This window comes from Mesocricetus auratus, unplaced genomic scaffold (assembly GCF_017639785.1).
Source record: "Mesocricetus auratus isolate SY011 unplaced genomic scaffold, BCM_Maur_2.0 Super-Scaffold_100023, whole genome shotgun sequence".
Lineage (NCBI taxonomy): Eukaryota > Metazoa > Chordata > Mammalia > Rodentia > Cricetidae > Mesocricetus > Mesocricetus auratus.
Genome location: NW_024429204.1, coordinates 27,502,472 through 27,527,651, shown reverse-complemented (window position 1 = coordinate 27,527,651; position 25,180 = coordinate 27,502,472). Strand labels below are relative to the sequence as shown.

General features: G+C 45.3%; 1 protein-coding gene across 1 annotated transcript in view; it reads left to right on the top strand.

Annotated features, from left to right (window-relative positions):
* Positions 1-25,180, top strand: part of Kcnq3 (potassium voltage-gated channel subfamily Q member 3) — a 285,100-nt gene that overhangs the window by 242,547 nt on the left and 17,373 nt on the right. The window contains 7 exon segments of the mRNA XM_021232172.2: positions 1,911-2,066; positions 3,315-3,425; positions 5,170-5,265; positions 6,667-6,761; positions 10,427-10,453; positions 23,100-23,302; positions 24,246-24,348. Coding sequence (XP_021087831.1) covers positions 1,911-2,066; positions 3,315-3,425; positions 5,170-5,265; positions 6,667-6,761; positions 10,427-10,453; positions 23,100-23,302; positions 24,246-24,348 — 791 coding nt within the window.

Here is a 25,180-nt window from a genome sequence, read left to right as displayed (position 1 = left end):
CTGGCTTTGCAGGAGCCTGGGAGGCACAGGTTCCCAGCCTCCATCTACAAAACAAGAGGCAGGTGTGCAGACAGCCACTGGGGAAGGAATAGGTAACTTTCGGCTCTCCTATCTCCTTCAGGGCAGACCCTCAGAGGGGAACCTCCTGCTCGGCAGCATGTGTGAGCTTAGGTGCGTGCAGCGTGCGTGTGATGCTGGGCGGAAGACCGGACTGTGAACAGAGAAACCTAACCGTGTTAGAGACACAGACTGACTAGGAAACAGTGGAGCTATGGAGGGAGCGCCACTGAGCTCTCTGTCACACAACACCCAAAAGACACAGAGAGGAAGGAAAAATATTTTGACTTGCCGGTTCAGTGGTTCAGTGTGTTTCAGTATGCCATTGTGGGGAAAGTTTGGCAGAGCCCCTGAGGCTGTGGCAGCAGGGCTGTGTGGTGGAGGCTGTTCACATCACAGCAGACCAGGAAGTGGAGACTGAGGCAGGCTTCTGGAAACAAGGAAGACTTTCAAAGGCCCACCCCTTAGTCACCTCTTTCTACCAGGGAAGTCCCACCTCCTAAACTTCCCATGGCTTTCCCAAATTAGCCAGGATTCCAGAACCAGCCAGAAAGGAAGTGTTCCAGACTTGAGCCTATGAAGGGTAGTTCCATTCAGATCACGGCACTCTAATAGAATAGTTATCCCGGGAAATATCACAATGAAGGTCATAGGCAAATGCAGATGACTGGGGGAGGGGGGATCTTCATCAGGCCCTGCAGGCAAGTGTAGCATGGGCAGCAGGGACTCTGTGAGGCAAGGTGACGAGAGTGGCAGACCTGTCAATCAGACAGACTCTCCTGACCTAAAGGCAGCAGCAGGCTGGCAGTGGACCGCATGGGAAGGACAGCTGTGCCAATAGCAGCCCTCTTCGATGCCTCAGGGAGAACACCAGCTTCACATCCAGATCACGTTCACCCATAGTCATGGCTTCTGCTCACCCACTCTGCCGTGCTAAACCATGATGGGAGACCATCGGGCGGAGGACTTGACTCCTCCTCACCCACTCTACCATACTAAACTGTGATGGGAGGACATCGGGTGGGGGACTTGACTCCTCCTCACCCACTCTACCATACTAAACAGGAGAATGGCAGAGGATTTAAAGCAGCTAAGGCCCACTAGCAATCAACCCCATTTTTCCAGGGCTTTTGAGACTCCAGTGACCAGCTTGCTTTGCCACCCTCTCTGTTCTCCTAACCATAGCGTTTCCTTTCAATCCCTTGTCTCTGTTTATATCTTACCATGCGACAGTACCTATGAAATCACAGGTCTCATAGGCCTCTTATGTTTTACTTTTCATATATTCTGATATGCAAGATCACTTACCATGAAAGTGGTCTGTCTGAATTCCACCATCGGTATCCAGGACACCTGTGGGACTCTTTTGGTCTAGGTCTTTTGTTCTTTTTTTTTTTAATTTTGAAAATTAGGATGTTACACACAGATAAGAGGGCGTAGTTCTCCCTTGGATCATGCAGTGAAATGCTTTGTCTTCTGGGCTACATTAACTGCCCTTTTGAACATGGGGTCGAGCTTTTGCCCTGCTTGGTGCAGTCCCATAACACATAACATCTCCAGAACCCTGAGCTTGTCTCTGGCAATAAGCAGTTCCTCCTGATGACTTACATTCCCGTGAGGCCTCTTGAGTTGTGACATCAGGTCACCTAGAATGGAGTCTTCCTCTCCTCCTAGAGCCTACAACATTCCTAGCAGTTGATGGAAATGTTTATAATCTTGGCCCTGTTTTCCACCCATGAGTGACGAGACTCAGAAAAGAAAACCGGTAAACATGGACTCCAGTCCCAGACTGCCCAGCTCAAGGTTCCACCCAAGGGCTTCCTGCCGATTCCCTCTGCTGTCCACCCTTGCAGGAGCTCATCACCGCCTGGTACATTGGCTTCCTGACGCTCATCCTTTCTTCGTTTCTCGTCTACCTGGTGGAGAAGGATGTGCCGGAGGTTGACGCCCAAGGAGAAGAGATGAGAGAGGAGTTTGAGACCTACGCAGATGCTCTGTGGTGGGGCCTGGTGAGTCAGCTTTGTTGAAAGGCAACCCTGGGGCGGTGGCACGGAAGCCTGACCCCTACATGCTCGGTCAGCTTCATTCGGAATCCAGAGGTGGACCACTCCCACCTTCAAATCTACACAGAGAACGCAGGAAGCTTCTGCTGATGCAGAAGGTACCTGGACAGTTTTCCTGTAGAGCTTGAAGACACTAGAGCTCAGAACAGTCTATCTGCATGGCTTCCTGGGACCTGGCCTTGTTAGCCATGGGCCATCATCAGCTAGGCCATGTTGCACAAGGGAGCACAGTGTCAGATCCATGCATGGCACACAGGCCTGAAGGCACAGAGAGAAGCTGACAGCCACACTCACCAAAGCCTTAATTTACCCCACATCACCATGCTGTTGTCAGTACTTACTAATGAACTTTGAACCCAAGCGCCTGTTACTGGTCTCTTTTGAAGAGGTGAGAACCATAGAAAGTAATTAGTTTAATAGTTCCTTGACGGCACTTGACATTTGAAGGCAGGCAAACAGGCTGCAGAGGCCATGGTGTTGGGAACTGTCTCGATCAACACATAAACACACACTGTAATCTAGGCTCAGGACAGACACATGGGCAGAGAGAGATGTACACAGGATGGTATACACAAACAAACTCATAAGCACAATTTGTAACATGGTTGTACATAAATCTATACATTCACAAATGCAGTCATTCCTTGACGTAACAAGAATTTATTTCAATTTCTTCCACTTCTCTGAGGATGTCAAATGTACAGATGTGTGTCCCTTTTAGAAAGCATTGCAGCATATGTATGCAAGCCGCACATATCCTCCTCTGTATTTAAATCACCTCTAGTTTACTTTTAGTGCCTAATGACATGTAAATACTGTGTAAATACAGTTGGCCTGCTGTAGGTCTTATTTGTATTATTTTTATTGTTACATTATTGGTTGTTTTTTATTCAAATATTTTGAAGCATAGTTGGTTAAATCCAAAGATATGGAATTCGTGGTTATAGAGAAGCAACTGTACACACACACACACACACACACACACACACACACACACACGTACAAGTGCATACACATACGCACACATACGAAACAGAGAGGGGAGGAGAGAGAGAGAGATGGAGAGAGAGAGAGATGGAGAGAGAGAGAGAGAGAGAGGCACCCAAACAGGCACAGAGGCTGAGACACGGAGCTCCGTTGACTGTCACTGCTGTCGCCTACCTGGGGAAACCGAGTCTGAACTCTTCTTTTCAGATCACACTGGCCACCATCGGATATGGAGACAAGACACCTAAAACCTGGGAAGGACGTCTGATTGCTGCCACCTTTTCCTTAATCGGCGTCTCCTTTTTTGCCCTTCCAGCAGTAAGTTCTTTCAGTGTGTGACAGGAAGCTCCCCGCTACTGCCTAAACCCAGCTTGAACCCCCAGCCTCAATTTCCCCCTTTGTACCTGGCACTCTACATCCTGTCCCTCCGCCAGCTGTCACCCTAGGCACGGTGTGTCTCACGCCTCCTGCACGGTGGCTTTCGATGTGTCCTTGCACCCTGAGAGACATCTTCACATGGCCCCTTGTTTTATAAGACCCAGGACTAGTAATGCCATCCTCAGTCTGAGTCAGTGGACCCCTCCTGTCCTGACTCGATGTGGGTTTGTGGGTTTCCATCTCTGCCTACCATCAGAGGCTGATATTTTGGGGGCCAAGGATTCTGTCTTCATCTGTTGATGCCCCAAACCTTACACAGAACAGACATTTCACATCTGAATTTCCTCTCTGTGGCCTGATACCTTAAATTTTTGAATGTTTTTATTTCTTTCAAGAGTAGTCCTTGATGTGTAAAAGATCCCCCAAAGGTGGAATGATGAGAATAGAAATGGAAATAGAAGGCTCACACTGGAATTGACGTGTGCCCAAATCATGCTAAGCATTTTGTCGGCATTATCTCATTTGTTCTTCATGCCAATAGTATGAGTTAAAATCTGAGGCTCAATTAGAGGCTAGTAAACATTCCTGATATGTGGAGTCGGGAACTGGAAGCCAGTTCTAAAGCTTCTCATTATGCAGCTTGAAGAAGACCATTCTTAAATCACAACCCACAACCATGTCATTACTAGAGAATTCCTTTCTCCATTATTAGCCAACTTGTATGTATTTCCCTCAGCTATTTAACTCTTTCTGTGATCTTCTTAAACTTGTTTTGTCATCTGTGAAACTTGCACAGGATGGGCTGGGTAGTATATCCTCTCTAATTATCTTTCATATTAAACGTATGTGTCTCTCTACTTAGACCTGGAAATCAAAGCAGATTCAATTCTTGGAAATTCTGCCTATAGTGCATGTTCCCAGGGACAATTAGAACAGCTTAAATATTTTAAAATTCAATTATCATACACAGGGTATCTGCTCTGTGTCGCATGCCTTACTGGAACAATTCGAATTTATCATCTAGGTTTTTCCTAAGATCGCTGTGCGGTAGGTACTATGATCCAACGGCCCAATGGAAGATAGAGCACAGATAAGAACTTTGCTGAGCTGTGGCTTTCAGATTGGAAGTCAGACGTTTTTGGCTTCAGGCTGGTTTCTCTTAACCATACTCCCTACTCTAGGAGTAGAAAGGAAGATTTCTCCTTTCTCTCCTCCATCTTGTATTACCACTGCAAAACCCCTTGTCTTGTGGCTATGACCAAAATGCCTGGGAAGAAGCAATGTAAGTGGAAGAAGATGTATAATTGGCTTACAGTTTGAGGGGATGCAGTACACAGTGGTAAGGAAGGCATGGTGGCCGGAGCAGGAAGCAACGGGTCCCATGCATAAGCAGTCAGGAAGCAGAGTGGACAGGCTGTGGGTCCAGGCTATAAAACACCTACCCCTACCTCCAGGGACTTAACTCCTCCAGTAAGGCTCCACCTCCTCTAGGTTCCACAACCTTCCTAAAGGGCCACCAGCTAAGGATTTCAAACACATGAGCCCGTGGGTGACATGTCACATTCAAATGGCAGCGCGGGCTTCAGAGTGTCATGGAACCCTGCATTCTCTGCTACCCCAGAAATGAGGCTTGGGTGCTGAGAGAGCCCGGTGCAGCTGACTCAGGCTTGACTTCTCCTTGCAGGGCATCCTTGGCTCAGGACTGGCGCTCAAGGTGCAGGAGCAGCACCGTCAGAAACACTTTGAAAAGAGAAGGAAACCAGCCGCTGAACTCATCCAGGTCTGTGTGCCCGGGGGTGGACTAAGATGGGCCGAGGGATGTAAGAGTGTGGGCATGTGTGTGGTGGGGGTATGTGAGTGTGTGTGTGTGTGTGTGTGTGTGTGAGAGAGAGAGAGAGAGAGAGAGAGAGAGAGAGAGAGAGAGAGAAAGAGAGGGGGCAGGCAGACTGACTGACAGACAGACAGACAGTAACAGAAAGAAGAAAAACAAAACCACAGTCCTAGACAGGAGAGGCCAGCTCGCATTTGCTCCTTTGTAGGCAACTACAGACATCACCGTGGTTACCTGCACAGTCTATGTGTGTTGACAATGAAAGCCTTAGCATTTTTTTCACCCAAATTCTATTCGACTCAAGTACTCAAGGGTGAAACCACTTGATTTTTTTCTGATAATTTAGGAAGTCAAGAATTTGGTTTAGACCTGTGACTTTTCTTAGCCTCCTTTTCATTATTCTCCTTCCCATCCTAGGATTGATGCAATGACCCACAGAAAAGAGATAGCTGACAGTCCAGGTGCTTAGTGGCTACAAGGAGGGCCGTTTGATCCCTTCCTGTCTGTCAGCAGTAGAGAGCCCATGGGGAGAGGGAAGGAGAGAGAAAAAAAAACAAAAGTATGCAAAATATTGGATACTCCACCAGTTTTCCTGTCTTCAACAATCATGGTACAGGAGACGTTGGATGCCTAGTTCTGTCCATTGCTATTACAACCATAAGCTTGAGGAAGAATAATAGGAGAAAACAGAAGTAACTGTTCCCTGTTGGGTGTCATAATTTGTATCATGATTGCATGAGCCATTAGGAGTAGGGAGCATAGTAAATAGGAACTTAGTGTGTCCCCCCTGCGCCTTCCTCAGTGCTGAGGCTCTTACCGCCCACCCAGAGCTTGTACCCAGTTGCAGCAGGTGCTTCTGTGGGTCTGTGGAACTGACAGAGCATGGTAGCATCCAAAATGGTCTCCACGTGCAAAGTCTGCTTGTTCCTTTATGCCTTCAAACCCCAAGCCATCGGAGCATCCCAGAAGTTTAGTCCATGAGAGCCATCTCCCAGGATTCTTCTACTCAGACGTAACACGAAAGACTCTGTTTCCTTATGGAATTGGCCAAACAGTCTCAAGAGACTCTTTGGAAAGAACAGTCACCATTCCTTGCAGGGATTCTAACCTCTTCTCTCTGTCCCAGTTTGTCAGCTCACCACAGCACCAGCCGTAGCTCTAAAAATGGTCAAGTTCTTGCTCCATAGAATCTGTCAGAAGCCCAGAGCCTCTGCCTCTCTGAATCCTCACTAGACAGACACTCAAACTTAGGAGACAAGAGCTTAAAGGTTGCTTTGGATGTCGTAGGATGCTGTGTGACGATTTCATATGACACCCACATCGTTCTGTTTCCTTTTTTCTCCTCCTCAGGCTGCCTGGAGATATTATGCTACCAACCCCAATAGGATTGACCTAGTGGCAACCTGGAGATTTTATGAATCGGTTGTCTCTTTCCCCTTCTTCAGGCAAGTAGTCACCTGTCTAAGTGTTCCCAGTGTGTCTGACCTTCTTTACCATGGTCTATTCTTCGTGTCATTGTCTCATGGTTTCCTAGAGAGTGTCGTCCAAGGCGAGGGGGACCACATATTGACATCACTGGAGAACTTGAAACAAACAAAGCAAAACAATAAAACCTTGCTATTTGGACATACTTGGCCCAATGACGTCTAAATCCTCAGAAGTAAAACCAGACACCACTGCCTTTCAAAACCTTCTAGATGTTCCAGTGAGCAGCTAGAGGCAAACAGCATGGCACTAGGCAATATCTGTGTGGACAGAATCAGAGGATGGAGCAAGCAGAAGCCAGCACAACCAGCTATCCTAGCAGCCTGGTGATTCCTTCATCTGGCCATAGCTTAGACTCACAGACCGTTTCAACAAAGGGAAGAAGGACAAGGATGACCCCTGGAAACCTATTAATGGTGTTTCATGTTCTCAGAGTTGGAAAATTGAAGTAAAGGCCCATGGTGTGCATAGACTCTTCCCATGGCTAGCATAAGGAGAAGAGAAGGGAACTTAACATGCAGTGATATCCACTGCGTTCCAAATATCCCAGTCTGCATTTCATTTAATCCTAGTAGGTTCTCTGAGATGAGTCAGTGTTCACAAACGCCAGAGTACGTTAGACCTGAAGGCACTGCTTTGAACATACAGAGCCAGCATACACCTTCAGCCATTCTGATGGAAGTGTGGTGGTAAAACTGTCTGGACCAGGAGCCATGGTTTCATTCTACCATAATGGTTCATGGTGAACACTGAGTACCAAATTGAATGGTCAATGACACCAGGTTCTACTTATGGGTTAGTGACCTAGGACTCAAAATTCTTGAAAATTTTCATAGTTATCTGAATCCTGTGCTTTTCTTGCTGCCTGGATTCTAAAGTAGGCTCTTCCTTTTAGTGTTTTGATGGTGTGGTCTAGAGTCCAGAGTTCTGGATATAGGCAGATGTTAGACTTCTAGAACCCTTGACTTAGGAGACAAGATAGAGGCACTGTTAGCTCATTCTGGGGTAGGCTCTACTCTAAACTATGTTTACTGAAGCATATTCTACAAACAAATGACAACACCTACCTGACTCTCCCACACACTCAGTATAAAACCTATGACTGGATTATGAATACTAGCTCCATTTATCCTTCTGCTGTCACCAATACGTTGTGCTAAAGATTTAAGGAAATTTGGTCAACAAGATGGTTCAGTGTCTAACGGCACTTGGCACTAAGCCTGATGACCTAAGATTAATACCCATGTGGAAGGAGAAACTGACTGCCAAATGCACGTGTGTGCACATGCCCGTATCAGTCAATACATTTTAAAATATTTAAAGGAATAGAGGGGCTCGGGATTTATGGGCTCATTGCTTTATTTAAAAACTTTACAGTCAGTGATCATAAGTAACATGCAAACGTGAAACCTGGCCATGACCTTGGAGAATTGCAAGCCCAGCCCCAGAAAACCTTTCCTGCCTCACTCTCACGGGGCTTTCGCTTCTCAGGAAGGTCTGAGGGCATGAGCCTAAGAAGGGAGAAAGAGAGAGAGGGTCTGAGTAAAGATAAGGGGACTGATGACTTGTGGAAGAGGTAAGAGGCAAACGATGAATAATTAAATAGAGGAGTAAGTTCGGGTTACTCACTGTACCTTCTAACTTAATTAAACTTACTTGCTCGGATGTTGCTAATTGTGTTTCTGAAAGTCAGTTACTGCTGTTATTGATTAGGAGCTGTGACAGCATAAATCAGAGCCTTCCTAGAATGGGCCAGTATCCTTCCCACCCTTTAAGAAAACAGGATGACCTTGGATTCAAAACCAAGAACATGTGTACCCAGACTGAATGTAGAGCCAAGATGATTTTCATTAGCTTTGCATCCCAAGGCCTTGGCAATGGGCCCATTCTTTTTGGTCGATTTATTATAAATACAACATTGTCCTGACTGTCAGACACTTGAGGGCTACATTGTGCTGCAGACAGTTGCTGTGATGTGGGGATGGCTTTTAAACTAAGAGGGAACATTTCTTTCTTGTTTTGTTTCTCAAGGACAAAAGTACAGAGTCGCTAGAGAAACTCACTTAGCAACCACTCTGAAACCAGACAGTCCTTTGGGAAAAGAGTGTCCCTGAATGCCAACCCACACCATATGCTAGTGACACAGAGAAAGCAGGTACACCGATTTGTCCTCACCTGCTTCCCAAAGGGTTTTTCCTTTTATTCACTTTTTGAAAACAATTTTATTGAGATACATTTCGCTCCCTATAAGAGGACAGGTCAGTTTAGTGGTTCTGAATATATTCTCAAAGTAGGGCATCATTCAACACACCAACGTCAGCACAATTTTGTTATGTCTGAAAGAAATCTTGTCTTCATTTGTGGTTTCTCCTGGTCCCACCTCTCTCCATTCCATGTGACCATGTTTATGAGTGAAGAGTCAGAACACTGAGACTAAGACCGGATATGAGTCAGCAAGTACACGCTGGAAGAAAGATTGGAGCCCGGTTCTTCTTCCCAAGCTCTTTTTCTTCTTCCGTTGTGTGTCTGGGAAGAAACACCTATTTTAGAGAGAAGCGTAGAATACTCAGGTCCATCCTTACCTGCATCCCACAGGTTTGGGTCTCAAGGCTTATTTGTCTAAACAATGTCCATTCCCAAAGAGGTTGGTGTCGTAATGGTGAAACTGAGTTATGTGTATGACAGTATCTGCCTTCGTGGCAGGTTGTTCAAATCAATGATGATTCAGTGTGCACTGGAGAGATCAATGAAACCTAGCAGAAGCAAAGGGGACAAGAAAGACATTGGGCTCCCAAACTGTAGTCTTAGGAAACCACTGTGGGTGACCTCATAGCAAGAACACCATGTCTGGATTGAAGCCAAGTGCAGTGGGCTTGACGCATGAGCAAGAGACTGCTCCACGTGGGGAAAATGGGTAGAGGATCCTAGGCAGAGCTGAGCAAAGGCCCCGGGTGGCGACTAGGTGGCCAACATGTTCAGCCAGCCCCATAACTACAGGGCATCCTCTGCAGACACAGTGCCTAGGTAGCGATCCAAACTCTACTGCTTCATGTCTGAGGCCATAGGCAATTTATTAAATTTATTTGTCCCTCAACTTTCTCAACAGAAAAAACAAAATGGTATGGTAATAGTATTTACCTCTTAGAGTTGTCAGAAGGCTTAATTGAGAAATCCATAAAAAGCACTTAAAATGCTATCTGATAAGAGAAGAGACAGGAAACAATTTGCTGTCCAGTCAACATGCATGTTGGTGATGCTGTTGACCGTGATGGCAGCGAGGGGTGGGAATACAGCAATGACATTTGGCAGTCTTGATATCCTGATCTGTCCCCATCACAAAACAAACTTACTGAGCTGAGCGGTGAATCCTGGGAGGGAGTAGGAACGCACCCACTTGCTTGATGAGTGAGCAGCTTAGACAAACTTAGGAGCAGGGGCGTGGGGCACGAGGAAAAGCCTGCCTCGTACTTTGGTTTCCCTTCCACACCCACCATCTTGTTCCAGAGTGTTTCTTTATTCCATTGGACTGACTCTACCTTCCAAAGAGACCACCGAGGCAGACTTTGGGACAAGATGCAGCCACTTCACGTCACTTACGATTTCTCTTTTTCTCTTTCTTTTATAGGAAGGAACAGCTGGAGGCAGCAGCCAGGTACATTTCTGATTATGACGTCCCTCCTTTCGCCATTGTTTTGGGGGAGGGTTCATTCTGCTTGGTGGAAAGCTGCCGGATAGCCATATTGGTCACAAGCTAGTCTTTGGCGCTCACTCTGTTGCTGAACACTGATTCCTCTGCCATTTTCATGTTAGTTTAGCTAAGGATGGCTTATTATGATTAATAACAACAACTACAGAGTGAACGGTGATCTCCTGGGAGCTAGGCTCTGAGCAAGTTATCACACCCGAGCCTCACAATCACCACGTGAGATAACCCTTACTATTCTCCTCTGTGGATGAGGAGGATTGGGACTCAGAAAGGTTCAGCTAGTCCTCCTGCATCATGCAAAAGCTAAGTAGCAAAACCAAACTTCAAAGTCAGGTCTGAATGTGAAAATGGTTGCTACTGGGCTGGACAGATGGCTCAGTGGTCAAAAGCACCAAATGCTCTTCCGGAGGATCCAGGTTCAAAACCCAACACCCACGTGGCAGCTCACAACTGTGTATAACTCCAAGATCTAACACCCTCAAACTGACATAGGTGAAGGAAAAATGTTTGCCATTGTACTTTTCTCCATTTGCTTCTTGGGCTCCCATCACAGAGGGCAGTTCAGAAAGCAAACACAGACTGCATTCATGATCCTTGTAGTCATGAGGCTGTCCAGTGAGTCGTCTGCACTGCAGGCTGATGCAGAGGTGAGAGGAGATTCGGGGGCGTGTGTGAGACTACTTTCCCCAACTTCTAACCCCTCTGTAGAAGGTGTTCAACGTCTGGACTCTGTTATAGATTATGAAACAAGATGATCCACAATAGTTGGAGATGTTAAGAAATATCAGCCCAGAGGAATACTTGCTGAAAACTTGTGGAGTGTTTTCTGGAGTGCACGTGTCGCATTTTTTAACCAAAGTTAACTGTTAACTGTGGGTAACTGAAACCATGGTTAGGAGTACTGTATGTTATTCCAAATATATGTCGGATTTTCTCATTCTGCTTAAATTGGAGATGGAACACGTGCATTTGAGGCTTTTCTAAAGGTGTTTCTCTGGTTATAGAAAGGAGGCGCAAAGGAAAATGTATTCCCCGATTCTTTACGGTGAGACTCGGGTATTTGCTGTCTCACCCTCCGCAGAGAATATCAAAGTTGGTTATAGAAACCATTCAATCATCTTTATCCAGTATTCGAACAGTAGTCAGGTAAGGCTGGTAGGCTGATGAGCCAGATGACGTGAACAAGTAAATACACAGAGACAGAGATCTTAAGGAAGGGTGAATTCAACTCCTTCATCCAAGAAGGAAGGGAGCACAGTGACAAGAGAATATTCAACAAGAAGCAGAGGATGTAAGCGGAAACTTGCTGCTGTTCACTGGCTACCTTATGGTTGGCATCTTCAATAGCCTGCCAATCAACTGACGTTTCAGTCTTCCTTTCTCGTTATCTACAAATCGAGGGCAATCTGACGTTCATCTTATCACCTCCTCCTAGAACAAACAGCCCACACGTTTGCTTGTTTGACAACGTGAGCACACAGTCATATTTCCTGTTTTTTCCAGATCCAGATGCAGTCTTGAGGGTGAGGGAGGGAATCATTTAGTCAGCATACTGGTGGGAGCTCAAGCTCTTACTTGCTTACAACATGATCATTTATTTAGGGATGTCCTGACTCATTTGATTCCTATGGGATATAAGCCCAGCTGAATTCATATAGTTGACTGGACAGTGGGCTCTGTAGTGCTACACTTCTTTCTTGGTGTATACAATCCCGTGGTTAACACAAACGAAAAGAGACAACTCTCATGATAGGCTCACAGAGAGCTGAACACATAGTATGCCATGCTGTATGACTTTTATAAAACTGGAAGTGGATGGCTCCTCCCATCTTCTCACCTGGTTTGAATATGTCCACTGCAATGACCTTGGCTGGATTCAAAACTTTTGTAACAAAGCATATATGTATGCATATATGCATTATATTATACCCATACATATATCAGTATTGAAGCTAAACCTATGCCTGAAATATAAATATTGGCTACATGGTTAAATAACAGCCTATTTCATCTCTGTGTCGCTTTCAAGGAGTTGATCTAAAGTGCTCTCGTACCTTGCAATGCCATCAACACAGAAATGGCCAGAGTAGGGTTTTCATCCTCCATCTACCCTGTTAGGAAGGAATCTCCCTGCAGTGCAGGCCATTAATGCCCTCGGTATTTGTAAGTACAAAGTAAACTCAGTTAACCCAGCAGACACGTGATCTGGACTTAAAGCTGTCTCCATCAGCCAAGATCTCTTCATATGGTCCTCTTGTCTGCTTCTCTTGGGATTCTGCCTGATGTCCCCTGCAGAAAGGGACCTTCTCTGGCCCTTCACTCTTTCCCCAGCAGTCTCTTTCCCCTTTATCTTGCTTTAGGGTCCTTCATGACATCGATGACTACCTAATACAGTTGTTTCTCAACTGCTTTTTCTGCTAAACTGAATGCCTCTGAGGCACCTAGATATAACCTGAAAACCTGGTCAACTTTGTGTATGTACACAGTGAAAGTGGCAGATAGAGTATAGGTAGATGGTTGAGTGGGTGGATGGAAGATGGATAAGTTAATGGACCAGTGGGTAGATAGATGGATGGGGAAAGTCAATGTATGGATGTTTTTGGATGGTGGGTGGTTGAATGAACGGACAAAGTCTATATTATACAAGTATCATAAAGTCAATTTATGCTACTTTACCCTGTAAAAGAAATGTAATAGCTGGAATATCCACTAAGAGAGTACCAGAAGCCCCTGGGAGCTAGGATAAGGCCTGTCTGGATTTTTCTCTTTCAACTTTTATCTCTGTTCATTCCATGATGAGTTTACTCTGGTAGCTGGCTTTCCATATATTGATTAATCTGTGTATGCTTGTAAACCCAAAAATCAAATCTTTTCTCCTTTCTTCCTTAGACTTAATACTCATGAGCCAGAAAAATACAGGGAACCCTACATATTGACCCAATTTGGTCATATATTCATGTCTTGGGTAATTTCTTTCCTTAGAGAATGGAGACTGCTGCTGACCAATCCCTGTTGTACACTTCTACATGTCAGAGTGGAATAAGCTACTATAAATGACAAACTCCATTACATTCACCTGGGTGGAATGACAGAATAGAGGAAATAAGTTCCTGAGTATAAGAAGGTACTTCCCCCTCCCACGAATGGTAACTACAACAGCAAGTAGACAGAAACAGTCATTGTCTGTGATAGACATAAAGTCCATCCATTAATTTCAAAGTCTTAATAATAATATTGCACCAAGGGACATCTACATTAAGCCATACTAAACCTCATTCATTCTACAGTGTGTTGGGAGGAACTAATGTTTTCTGTTCTGGTCAGCACTTTAACCATCAGTTGTAAATATTCAGTATATAGTCATGGAGCCTCCTGCTGTTAATTAGGGTGTCTTTGTGATGGAAACTAGGACTTTTAAATTCTAAAAACAGGTAACTATGTTGACAACTGCTTGCTTGAACCCAATTGTTCAAGTTGTATTTTCAAACAATTTACTCTGAATAACATCCTTCAGGATATGTATTTGTCTTTGAAGAACAAAACATCATCTAAGATGCCTTCCTTTTCGCTTGCCTGTGATTATGCCTTTCCCATTGAGCAGAAGATCATTCATTTGGATCAAAGTATTTTAAAGTAATGACAGTCACTTAGAGAAAGGATGGATATTGTCTTCCAGGCACGGCTCTGTGTACATCAAACCTCACAGCCACCCTATGATCTAAATACTATTGTTAATCCTCATTTTATACCTAATAACCGAAATCCAAAGAGGTAAGAGCTTTGCACCATATCTGCAAAGAGAAAGACGCAAAGCAGGGCTTGCATCCAGCTGGTGGAGGTCCACAGGTCCTAGTCCCAAGCACAGTGCTAATCCTTGCGGCTCCTTCGCTGGTCTCAGCAGGTGCCCCTTTGCTTGTTTATTTTCCTTCACCCCGTCTTGGCTCACAGAGCTGAAGTCTTTGCCAGAAGAGGAGGCTATGGAGGCCAGAAAAGGCACAGAGCCAGAACCCACTATGCAAAAGAAGAACAAGCAGCTCAGTGCTGCCTTCATTCATTGCTCCCTCTGACACCCCACATGAAATTCATCTCACAGTCATGCGTGTTGCTGTCAATAAAGTCCTTCCAGACCTAGAATCAGTGCTTGTGAAGGGGGGAGGGGAATTCCGATCGCAGTTAGCCAATCCCCTAATTTTACTGATGAGAAAATTGCTACTCAGTGCAAAACAAGAGGTTTGGGTATGACCCCATACAATTAGTATGTTCCCCTGCTGTCCGGACCTACAACACTGGCCCAAGCTGCAGAATAATAGAGATGCTGAATTGAAATTTGGGCCAAAGTGGTAAATCCTAAGTGAACCCTGGCATGTCGTAAAGGCTTTGCCTCTATTTTCCCTGAGAAATAATTGGGGTATCATGGCTATTCATAACACACCTTTCACACTGGATTATGATTAGTTTGGGATATAGATGTTGGAGAGGAATCAGTAAATAGGTTTTATTTGCAGTGCTGGCTCTGGGCCTGACATTTCATATTACTCCACCAAGTCTGGCTTTGGGAGCAGCATAGGGACAGACAGGCTAGACACTGTCCCAGCCACCACAGTAGGGGCATGTGTGGCTATGATGCAAAGAATGCTTGAGAAAGGTCACATATGGATACTGATTACTAAAATGCAACCTGCTCCATCAAGCAATGTTGGACAGCATCCATTCACACTTATAATCCAAGTGAATGACTTACCTTCTATCATGGGAAGAAACTAATTGACAACTAGTGTATTCTTCTGGGTTCTTCAAAGGGTATGGAAGTCCCATTTTTTATGTCCATGAAAACGTGAAAAAGGAAGTTCCTCTCTATACCTACCTCAGCTAACATCTCTCCCATGATATCCTCATTTCTTAAGACAGAAGAACTTGGCACATCTCTCCTGATTCCACAAGTCTGAGGGCTATCCTTATTCAGTAACTCAACTATCGTCGATAGATTATGTTAGTGTCCTCGGCTAGCCATAACAAGTTACCATGAACAGGATGACTGGATGGTTTAAAACAACTGAAATTTACCATGGTTCAGGAGGGTGAAGTCTGACATCAAGGTGTCACCTGCACCCAGCTCCCTCGGAAGATATTTGAGGGTGATCTTTGTCAACTCTTCCTAGCTTCAGGTGGTCAGTAGCAAGCCTTGGTTTGTCATTGTTCCAATCCATGCCTCGACCTTCTCATGGGCTTTTTCTTTCTGAGTACATCTGTATCAAATCTCCCTTTTCTTTTTATTATAAACATACTACTCAGCCGGATGGTGGTGGCCATTGCCTTTAATCCCAGCACTTGGGAGGCAGAGGCAGGCGGATCTCTGTGAGTTTTCAAGACCACCCTGGTCTACAAGAGCTAGTTCCAGGACAGCCTCCAAAGCCACAGAGAAAGCCTGTCTTGAGAAACCAAAATAAGTAAATAAATAAATGTAAACATACTACTCGTTGGATCAAGGGTCTGCCCTATTCCAGTATGACTTTGGCTTGGTTACCTCACACTCATAAACATAGTTTAGGTCTTGAACTCATTTGGAGGAACTACTCAAACTTCTGTTGTTGTAATTTTGTTGACAAGACCATTTTCTCCTACTCAGTTAGAAACTGTGTGACCAATGATGGAGAAGCTCTCTGTTAGTCTCTTGTTTCCCTGGATGTATGGTGTATGGCATCTGTGAGTGTTAAGCAGTAGGCAGCTGCAAGCAGCTGCAGGCGGAGCCCTCTGATATTACAGGCACGCGAGGCCTCTGGTGTTGGGACCATTGGGTCCTACAAGTGTCCCCTCTCCTGTGTGATCCTAGGAAGCCAATATTCTACATCCTCTTAGGATAGTGGATGTTGAAGCTTCCAGGAAGAGCTAGCTACTGGGGTTCTAGCTAGCAACCAGTGTCACATATCTCAGACTGAGCGGTGTCAGTTTGAAACCTAAAGATTCATCTGTTCTCTGGCACCCTGCAGGTGACCAGGACCCGCCGTTTCCCTTCTCTGCCTCCTCACAGTTTTAGTCTTTTCCAGTTCTCCGCTCCTCTCTCTTTCTGTCTCTGTCTCTCTGTCTCTGTCTCTGTCTCTGTGTCTCTCTCTGTCTCTGTCTCTCTGTCTCTCTGTCTCTGTCTCTCTCCCCTCCAGCAGCTTTTCATTTCACACTGACTGCTCTCAAGCTCGTCTGTGTGTTCTACAGCTCTGAGTCTCCTCACCACCTTGCTTTCTCCACCTGTGCTGCTTTGGCCGCCATCTTCCTGCTGTCTGTACCATCACTACCTCACTGCTGTCTCTGCTGGGTCCTTCTTCTGGTTACCAGCTCAGCCCACAACTAAAAGCCTTTAAATGGACCAAACGTGGCAGCCACATGGGAGTCAGCCCCCAGAGACTTACTCCTAGTGACCTACTCAGGGATCTACTCACTTATATAACCTGAGAGTCATTCTTGGGGGTCATCACAGTCGTTAGTTTTAGCCCATTGGCAGTCTTGCCTTGTCAGCAACTCTGTGAGTCATGGCTTACAACATAAACTATTTCAATCAGCCCTGGCTGAGCCTGAGCCTTGTCGTGTAGTTTTCTAAATACATCCAAGATGTCTGGCGGTGGTATTTTGGCTGGATGTTTGACTGACAGTCTTTTTGCCCAAGAAAGCTAGGGGAGCTAGAAATGATACAATAGCTACTAATTAGAGAGCTGGATTGCCCTGTCTCCCAAAGTCTGCTTTTTTTTTTTTTTTTTTTTTTTGCAGGGAAATGAAATATCAGAAGGAGTGCTGACAATCAGAACTTAAATAATTTATCATTAACACTAAGGGTATTTTTAGCAGGCTTGAATATACTTTAATCGTATCCCACACCCACTCAGTGCCCTAGGGAAATGTGGGCCCACCTTTTACATCCCACTACGTGCTACGAAACGGGATGTGATGAGACTGTACACGATAGGAAGCTCTCAGAACCCAGGTGTGAGACTGGAGGTGGACATTTTTGCAATGGTAGCATTCATTATAACAACATACCTGTGATTAGTGAGATTAACAAACAACAGCAGCAGAGAAACACACAGCAGCTAGATTGTGAACTCCTGAATCCCTAAAGATCTATAGTCTTTTGTGTTTTCTAACCAGGGACTCAAAATTACCAGGTAGTAGAATTAGACAGTAGTCATAGGAGTTCGAACTGACTCCTCTTCTTGTGTTCTGTGTAACTTCAAGCATCCCAACACAACCACCAGTGTCTCTATGTCATCCCAAAACAACCTCCTGTGTCTCCATGTCACCCCAACACAACCTCCTGTGTCTCCATGTCACCCCAACACAACCTCCTTATCTCCATGTCACCCAACACAATCTCCTTATCTCCGTGTCACCCAACACAAACTCCTTAAATCCATGTCACCCCAACACAACTTCCAGTGTCTCCATGTCACCCTAACACAACCTCCTTATCTCCATGTCACCCCAACACAACGTCCTTGTCTCCATGTCACCCAACACAACGTCCTGTGTCTTCATGTCACCCAACACAACCTCCTTATCTCCATGTCACCCGAACACAACTTCCAGTGTCTTCATGTCACCCCAACACAACCTCCTTGTCTCCATGTCATCTCAACACAACCTCCTGTGTCACCATGTCATCCCAACACAAAACTCCTGTGTCTCCATGTCACCCCAAACACATGTCCTGTTTTTCCATGTCATTGCCAGTGAGATGAGAATCTTGCTAGTGCTAACCTCACAGACTGGTTGGGATGAATCTCTTGCACAAAAGTGTTTTCATGGGGTACATGCAGAAAACAGATTATTAGGGGATCAACACAGAAAAGCATTTGCTCTTCACTTTCATACCCTGTCTCAAAAAAAAAAAGAGGAAAGGAAGAAAAAGAAAAGAAAGTGTTGAATGTAACTGAAGAAGACACTCAACCTTGCTTTCTGGCTTCCATACACACACTTACATACTTGCATGTATATACATACAACACACAAATGTATTTTTGCATATATGCCACACATGATGGTTGCTTCTTTAAAACTCTCCCTTTGGCTGACACCATACCCATCTACCCATTGTCAGCCCATTTATCCACTTATTTGGTGAATAAAAAGATTGTCCTGTGTACCAGCAACCATTTTTGCATCTGAGGATATAACAACAAACCAGATAGACACAATCCCGACCTGCCTCCTTGTGAAGATGCCTGTCACTCTTCCTAAAGCTAGAGCACACGTGAAACTGTTTTGTGTTTTTTCTCAACAGCCAAGTCATGCCCAGCTTTAGAATGAGTGTCGCCATTCTCCCACATGTACACCCAGGTACCAGGAATGGTTCCCCTTACACCTGTCCAGAATCCACCAGGAAAGACTGTTGCTAATTTTTCTCCACATGGAGTCCGAGCTCTGTCTCCTTCCCGCTGTGGCCACCCTGTCCACACAACCATCATCTCCTGCCTGGAAGGTTTTGGTGTCTTTCTTATTGCCCTCTCAGTTTTGCCCTTGGTTTTCTCCAATTCATTCCAATAATACAGGAAATTTATGGCACACCTGCTTTCGGCTTAGTCACCAGCAAGTTATCAGTTGCCTAGAAAACACAGGTGTTGAACACAGTTTCCTGAATTAGAAAAAAAATCACATTAGCTTCATTTTACAGATGACCACGGTTCACTGAGCTAATGGCTTACCCAAGTTGAACTAGTAACTGATGAACAGATTTGAACTGTTTTCTCTCATTCCAAAGTCTGCCCTCCTTCCAAAACATAGATACCCTCATTCTACTGAAACTGTGTGTATGACATTAGCAAGAAAATCAAGCCCTTATCCGTTCCTTCCTTTAATGGCGTAAAAATGCTTTTAGCATTGATGATGTGTCAGGACCTGCAGATGTTGTGTTTGCAAATGAACAAGGGCATCTCAGCCCAAAAGCTTGCCTCCTGGTTTATCAACTTCAGTACCATCAGTAGAACAGATAATTCTTTGTTGTGGATTTGGTCCTTTTTCTCGGACTCAGCCCCTTACCTCTATCCATAAGAGTCCAGTAGTTTCACAAGTTGTTGTAGTTTAACCAAACTGTCTCTAGATGCCAACAATGACCTACAAGAACATCTTGTTGAGCAGTGGAGTCATCAATGAGTCAAATTTTGAATGATGGTGGCCAAGCACCACGAATGAAAACATCTTGGAGCATGCTAGGGGAATGTTGAATGGTAGATGTTACTTTGCACATCTGGAGGTGTTGCAAAGTTATCCTGGAGGCTACTGCTCAGGCACCAGGCATAGTTTCAGGGAAGAGTAATGGTAGTTCAGAAGTAAGGAGATATTGAGGTTCTCCAGGTCGACATCAGAGCACATCAAAGACCTGAATGTCAAATAACTGTAGCATTGAACGTGACCGGAGTTGCCTGGATGCTACGATCAGACATAGGAACCCAGTACTCGTAAGCGCCAAGAGACAACAATATCTATTTTATTTTCCCATCCCTAGTTAATCTATTTTCAGTTTTTGAAATCCAGGTGTGGACATTACTGGTCTGCACCTGATAAATCGGGGACTCCTGCTGTCAGCAGCTTCTCCAGTATCCTCTTAGAACAGGGCCTGTATTATGTATGCACCGGGAGTCCATATGGAGAAAGGCAGAGAGGGGTGTTGAGTTGCAACTTTGAAATGCGACTTTGCCTTGCATTTCATTATCCTTTGGGGTCTTGGATTTCAGGCGACCCAATTAAGAAGTAAGCTGAGCATCCGCTTTGCTGGGAGAAGAATTCTGTAAGCTGCTTAGACGCAGCTCGGGAGGGGGTGAAGAGCATCTGTGCCAATGTATCTGGATCCCAGTGAGCTGTTAAGTGAACATGGCCAAAGCAATTCTGACTCCTAAGAGTAGCATCTGAATTCCAGGAAAATGGACCCTGAATCTCAAAACAGATAGAGTAGCATGGTCTCTTCATTATCCTCTGGTGTTCAGAGACCACGCTGAAATCCCCAGTCAGGACCAAGTGGCTGTCGTCAACTGTGTCCTTAACTAGTTTATCTGTAATTAAGATCTTCACATGTTAGCTTTTACCAAGTCAGAGTAAGACAAGCATTAAGTAAATAGAAAGTGCTATATAAAATCTCCTAAGCTCATCTCACCTTGTATATTTTTTAAACTAAAACACAAACCCCTGCTTTTATGCCCCCAGGGAATTACATTGATCCGTTCTGCTTGTGTCATCAGTCTTCTGTGGCTTCTATGGAAAGAGGATAATTTCCTAGGGCAGTGATGACAGCCAGCGCTTAGCAGAGGCTTCCTGTATCATTGATGGGGATAAGCACTTCCCATGCACTGTCATACTTAACTTATAATAAGCCCTATGAATGCAGGTATAAGGTCTCCATCTTGCACGTAAGGAATCTGGCAACCAGGAAAATGAGGTTATGTGTCCTAGGTCAGTCCGATGGGTTATCAAGATGTCTCCACCCAGCCTAGATTTATCCTAACGTTCATACTTTAGGTATGCTCGCTATCAAGAAGTGCCAAATAAGCCGGGCGTTGGTGGCGCACGCCTTTAATCCCAGCACTTGGGAGGCAGAGACAGGCAGATCTCTGTGAGTTCGAGGCCAGCCTGGTCTACAAGAGCTAGTTCCAGGACAGCCTCCAAAGCCACAGAGAAACCCTGTCTCGAAAAACCAAAAAAAAAGAAAAAAAAGAAGAAGTGCCAAATAGGGGCTGTTCCTTCTCTGTGCCCCTACTCTGTAACTCTGTGGCAAAACTGATATGGAAATGCACCATCTTCATAAAATGTGTCAAATATCAAACAGAGGGAAACACATGTCTTTGGAGAACTAGAGTACTGAATTTCCAAGAGCGCATGTCCAGCCATAGTTTCATAGTTTCAAAGGGCAGATAATAATGAGGTTGGCTGAGATGGCAAGAAAGGGCACTGGCAAGATAGGGAAGTTTGTTGTGCATCTTGGGAATGGAATATAGAACAGAACATATATGCCACCTACCTATGGAAAGATGGCTGAGCAGGCAAGGGCGCTTGCCGTCAACTTAATGGCTTGTGTTTGATCTCCAGGACCTACATGGTAGAAGAAGAGAGCTAGTTCCTTCAAGTTATCCTCTGACCAGTACCAGTGGCACACATACTTGCCCACGCACACACAGCATAAGTAAATGTAAAATGTTTCATGTAATGCATGTATTGAAAAATGCTTCCGAAATTCAGTGTTGAAATGGAGTCAAACAAGCGCTTTAATGTAGTGAGCCTTATGGCGTACATATCTGGCACCAGGTTGAAGGCTCTCACAATATTGGATCAGGGATGAGTTTGTGACCTACATTAATAGTAGACAGGGATACTAAGTTTTGATTGGAAGTTAGTAACTTAAAGGCGTACTTTTCCCACCAAAACTCACGAACCCACTAGGTTCTATCAGAGGAATGTGTTTGAGGACAGTAGGTCAAAGGTCCCTGCTTTCTGTAATTTATGTCATTCTCGTCATTATGTCTGGTTGGTGGGTGATGAGGATCTGCCTGTGCCCATCACTATTCGGATATCGTGAAATGGTAACGAGAAAGGGGAAGTTGCTGATAGAGTGAAGAGCGTGAAGAATGAAGAAATTGTGTTGTGTGACTGTTACGATAAAGCGGGAGGGGAACCTTGGCGGATTCCATGGTAGACGACGGTGACAGGAGGACAAACATGCCAGGCTAAGTAAGAAGTGTTATTAGAAAGGGAAGAGGGTAAGGAAAGAGAACAGAGACACAAAGAGACAGAAACAGAGAGGGGACAGAAGAGAAGAGGGAGTCAGAAAGCGTCTGTCTGCCCAGGGGGACAACGGGAAAGAGAGCAGAAATAGAGCTAGCGAGAAAAGATCGTAAGTGGGCGGGGGTCTGTCTTTTAGAGGGGTCCTTTGCACCTGCGTGCAGACTGGTTCTCATGGAACCCTGGGCTGACCAGAGCACTGCCTGCGTGCACTCTGCCAGGTGACAGGGGCAGGCCAGCATACTACTTAAGTCCTCACAATGACTATACACTGATAACTCAATCTTGTCCATGGAAACCGCAGATAATATTGAACCCTATAGATGTAGTCTTTTTTTCCTATACACACATACTAAGATGGAGTTCAAATCAATTAGGTATTGTAAAGACTAACAACGATAACTAGTAAACAATTAGGAAAACCTACTCTCAGGAAGTGAACCTACCCCCTTACTCTAACTTTACTCCCCCTGCCCCCTCCCCACCCCCGACAACTACAGTGTTATTTTTAGAGTGGTTGACTGCAGGTCCTTGAAACTACTTGGGTAAAGGATAGTACTGTATATCTTGCCTCTGGTTTGGGTTCCGTGGAAGCACAGGTGGAAATTCAGGGGACGTTTGGAAATCTGCTCAGGATGTAATCAGTAGTAAAACTGTGAGCTAGAACTAGGATTCGAGCTACCCTTAGCCCCCTATCCTGTCTGCTCCATCAGGTTAGCTCCCCGGGGGCGCACAGTTCCCGTGCATCCTCGGGAGAGAATGCGAGTATTTCTGGAGGGGTGGGAAGTTACAAGAACCTGCACTGAAGGAGGAAAATTGTTCACTTTTGCTTATTTTGTAGCCAAAAGCTGGGTCTCTTGGATCGGGTTCGCCTTTCTAATCCTCGTGGTAGCAATACTAAAGGAAAGTCATTTACCCCTCTGAATGTAGATGCCATAGAAGAAAACCCTTCTAAAGAACCAAAGCCCGTGGGCTTAAACAATAAAGAGCGTTTCCGCACCGCCTTCCGCATGAAAGCCTACGCTTTCTGGCAGAGTTCTGAAGGTAACGCCCTATTTCTCGCCTGGCTTCTTCCCGCTTCCTCCCCCTGCCCTCCCTCCTCCCTCCTCCCTCCTCCCTCCTCCCTCCTCACCTTTCCACCTCTCCAGTGAAGATCCCAAGCATCCACAAAGCCATCTCTCTTTTATCCCGCCTACAGCCAACTTCATGCCTCACTTGTGTCTGGTGGGCTGGATGCATCCGTGACTCAGAAATGAGGACGGTTCCCAGTGAAATAGACTTGAGTCACCTAGCTCAACCCTTTCAGCTCAAGGAGCCTTAGGACCTGCCCTGTGACTGGAAAGAGAAGCCAAGATGAGAGTAACTAGGATGTGGAGAGGCGGGTAGAGGGAAGGAGCCATCTGGAGGGATGCAGCCCCAGGGATGGAGAAGAGAGGTCAGAAAAACACCCTGTGCATTAAGTACCATAGGAACGGTGGCCTCAAGCACCTCTGTCACTTAGCAGAAGGGAAGACAAAGAGGAAAGTACTGTCCTTCGTGTCTGAAGCCACCAAGGCTTTGACACTAGTCATACTGTTCCTTCCTCCCTAAACCCTCCAAGATGTAAAAAGTACAGAAGGCGACCTCCATGGTCACAGGCAGTGAAACGACGGGGCAAGAATTCCAACTTAGGTGTGTCTGAGTGTGAGGACCACACCTCTGTTCCCTTCTGTTCCTGTGATCACCCACAGCGGCAGAGCTCACCAGCCTCTCCTGCTAGAATTGTCCGCCACTCCAGTTCCGACCTGCTCATACCTGGGTCTCAAACTTTGGTACCACACAGAGGGAATGTAAGGAAACACAAATGGTGTCACAACTGGGGTCCATCAACATGTGGGGATAAAGATGAGGGCTGACCAATACACACACTGGAGATTCTGGCTCCATAGTGGTCTCTGATGGTTTCCATTCACGATGGGCTAAATTAATACGTATGTCTCCCTCACAGATGCTGGGACAGGTGATCCCATGACAGAAGACAGGGGTTATGGGAATGACTTCCTCATTGAAGACATGATCCCCACCCTAAAGGCTGCCATTCGAGCTGTCAGGTAATGACACCTCTCCCCCACCTCCATACATTCCTAGATGCCAACTTCATGCCCATAGGACACAGCTGATAAAGTGTCCTTGTACTCCGGGAAGGAGACAGAAACCTCTTTCGGTCACCTGGAGCTGGGTCCTGTGGCTTTGTCACATTCTATGGAGGACACTCCCTTGTGTGCAAGGATTCCGCCATAGACACTTGTCACAGGGATGTCTGTTTGCAAACTGTTGCTTTACCTGAAGACAGCACATCCATCCAGGAGATTTAACCAGCATTTACTCTGATGGGTGCCAGGGTGGAAGATGTAATAACATGGAATTTTTCCTCAATGCTCACCTGAGGTGCTCAGCTTTTCTTTTGCCTGTATCCATCCATGTGTTCTTTGTAACCAGCATTTTCAGCAAAATCACAAATTATAGATATTTTGTGTGATTCAGAGATCATAATATGCTTGAGTTTGCTTCAGAGTTCTTCAAGAAAGTCAAGAGAGTATGCTACTCCTCAAAGAAAACATAGCAGGATGTGGGTGTATTTCCCTTTCATGGGTGGCAGAAGTTTGTTACATTATTTCCAGCAAGATTTCCAACCCAGCAGACCGTGATAGTTTTGTAAGATGCAGGCTCCCACAAGGGCTCAGTGTGGCTCCTCACCATTATATATGATATGACAGAACATATCTGTTGCATTTGTCGCTGACTGATCAAACTCCTTCAAAGAAAAACCCAGTTGGTCAGACTGTTCCCAAGAGGACTCTACTGAGATATCCCAAGTTCCTGTCTCCGCACACCCATTTGGGTCGTTTTCAGATGCCTTAATTCAAGAAATGGTTACCACCA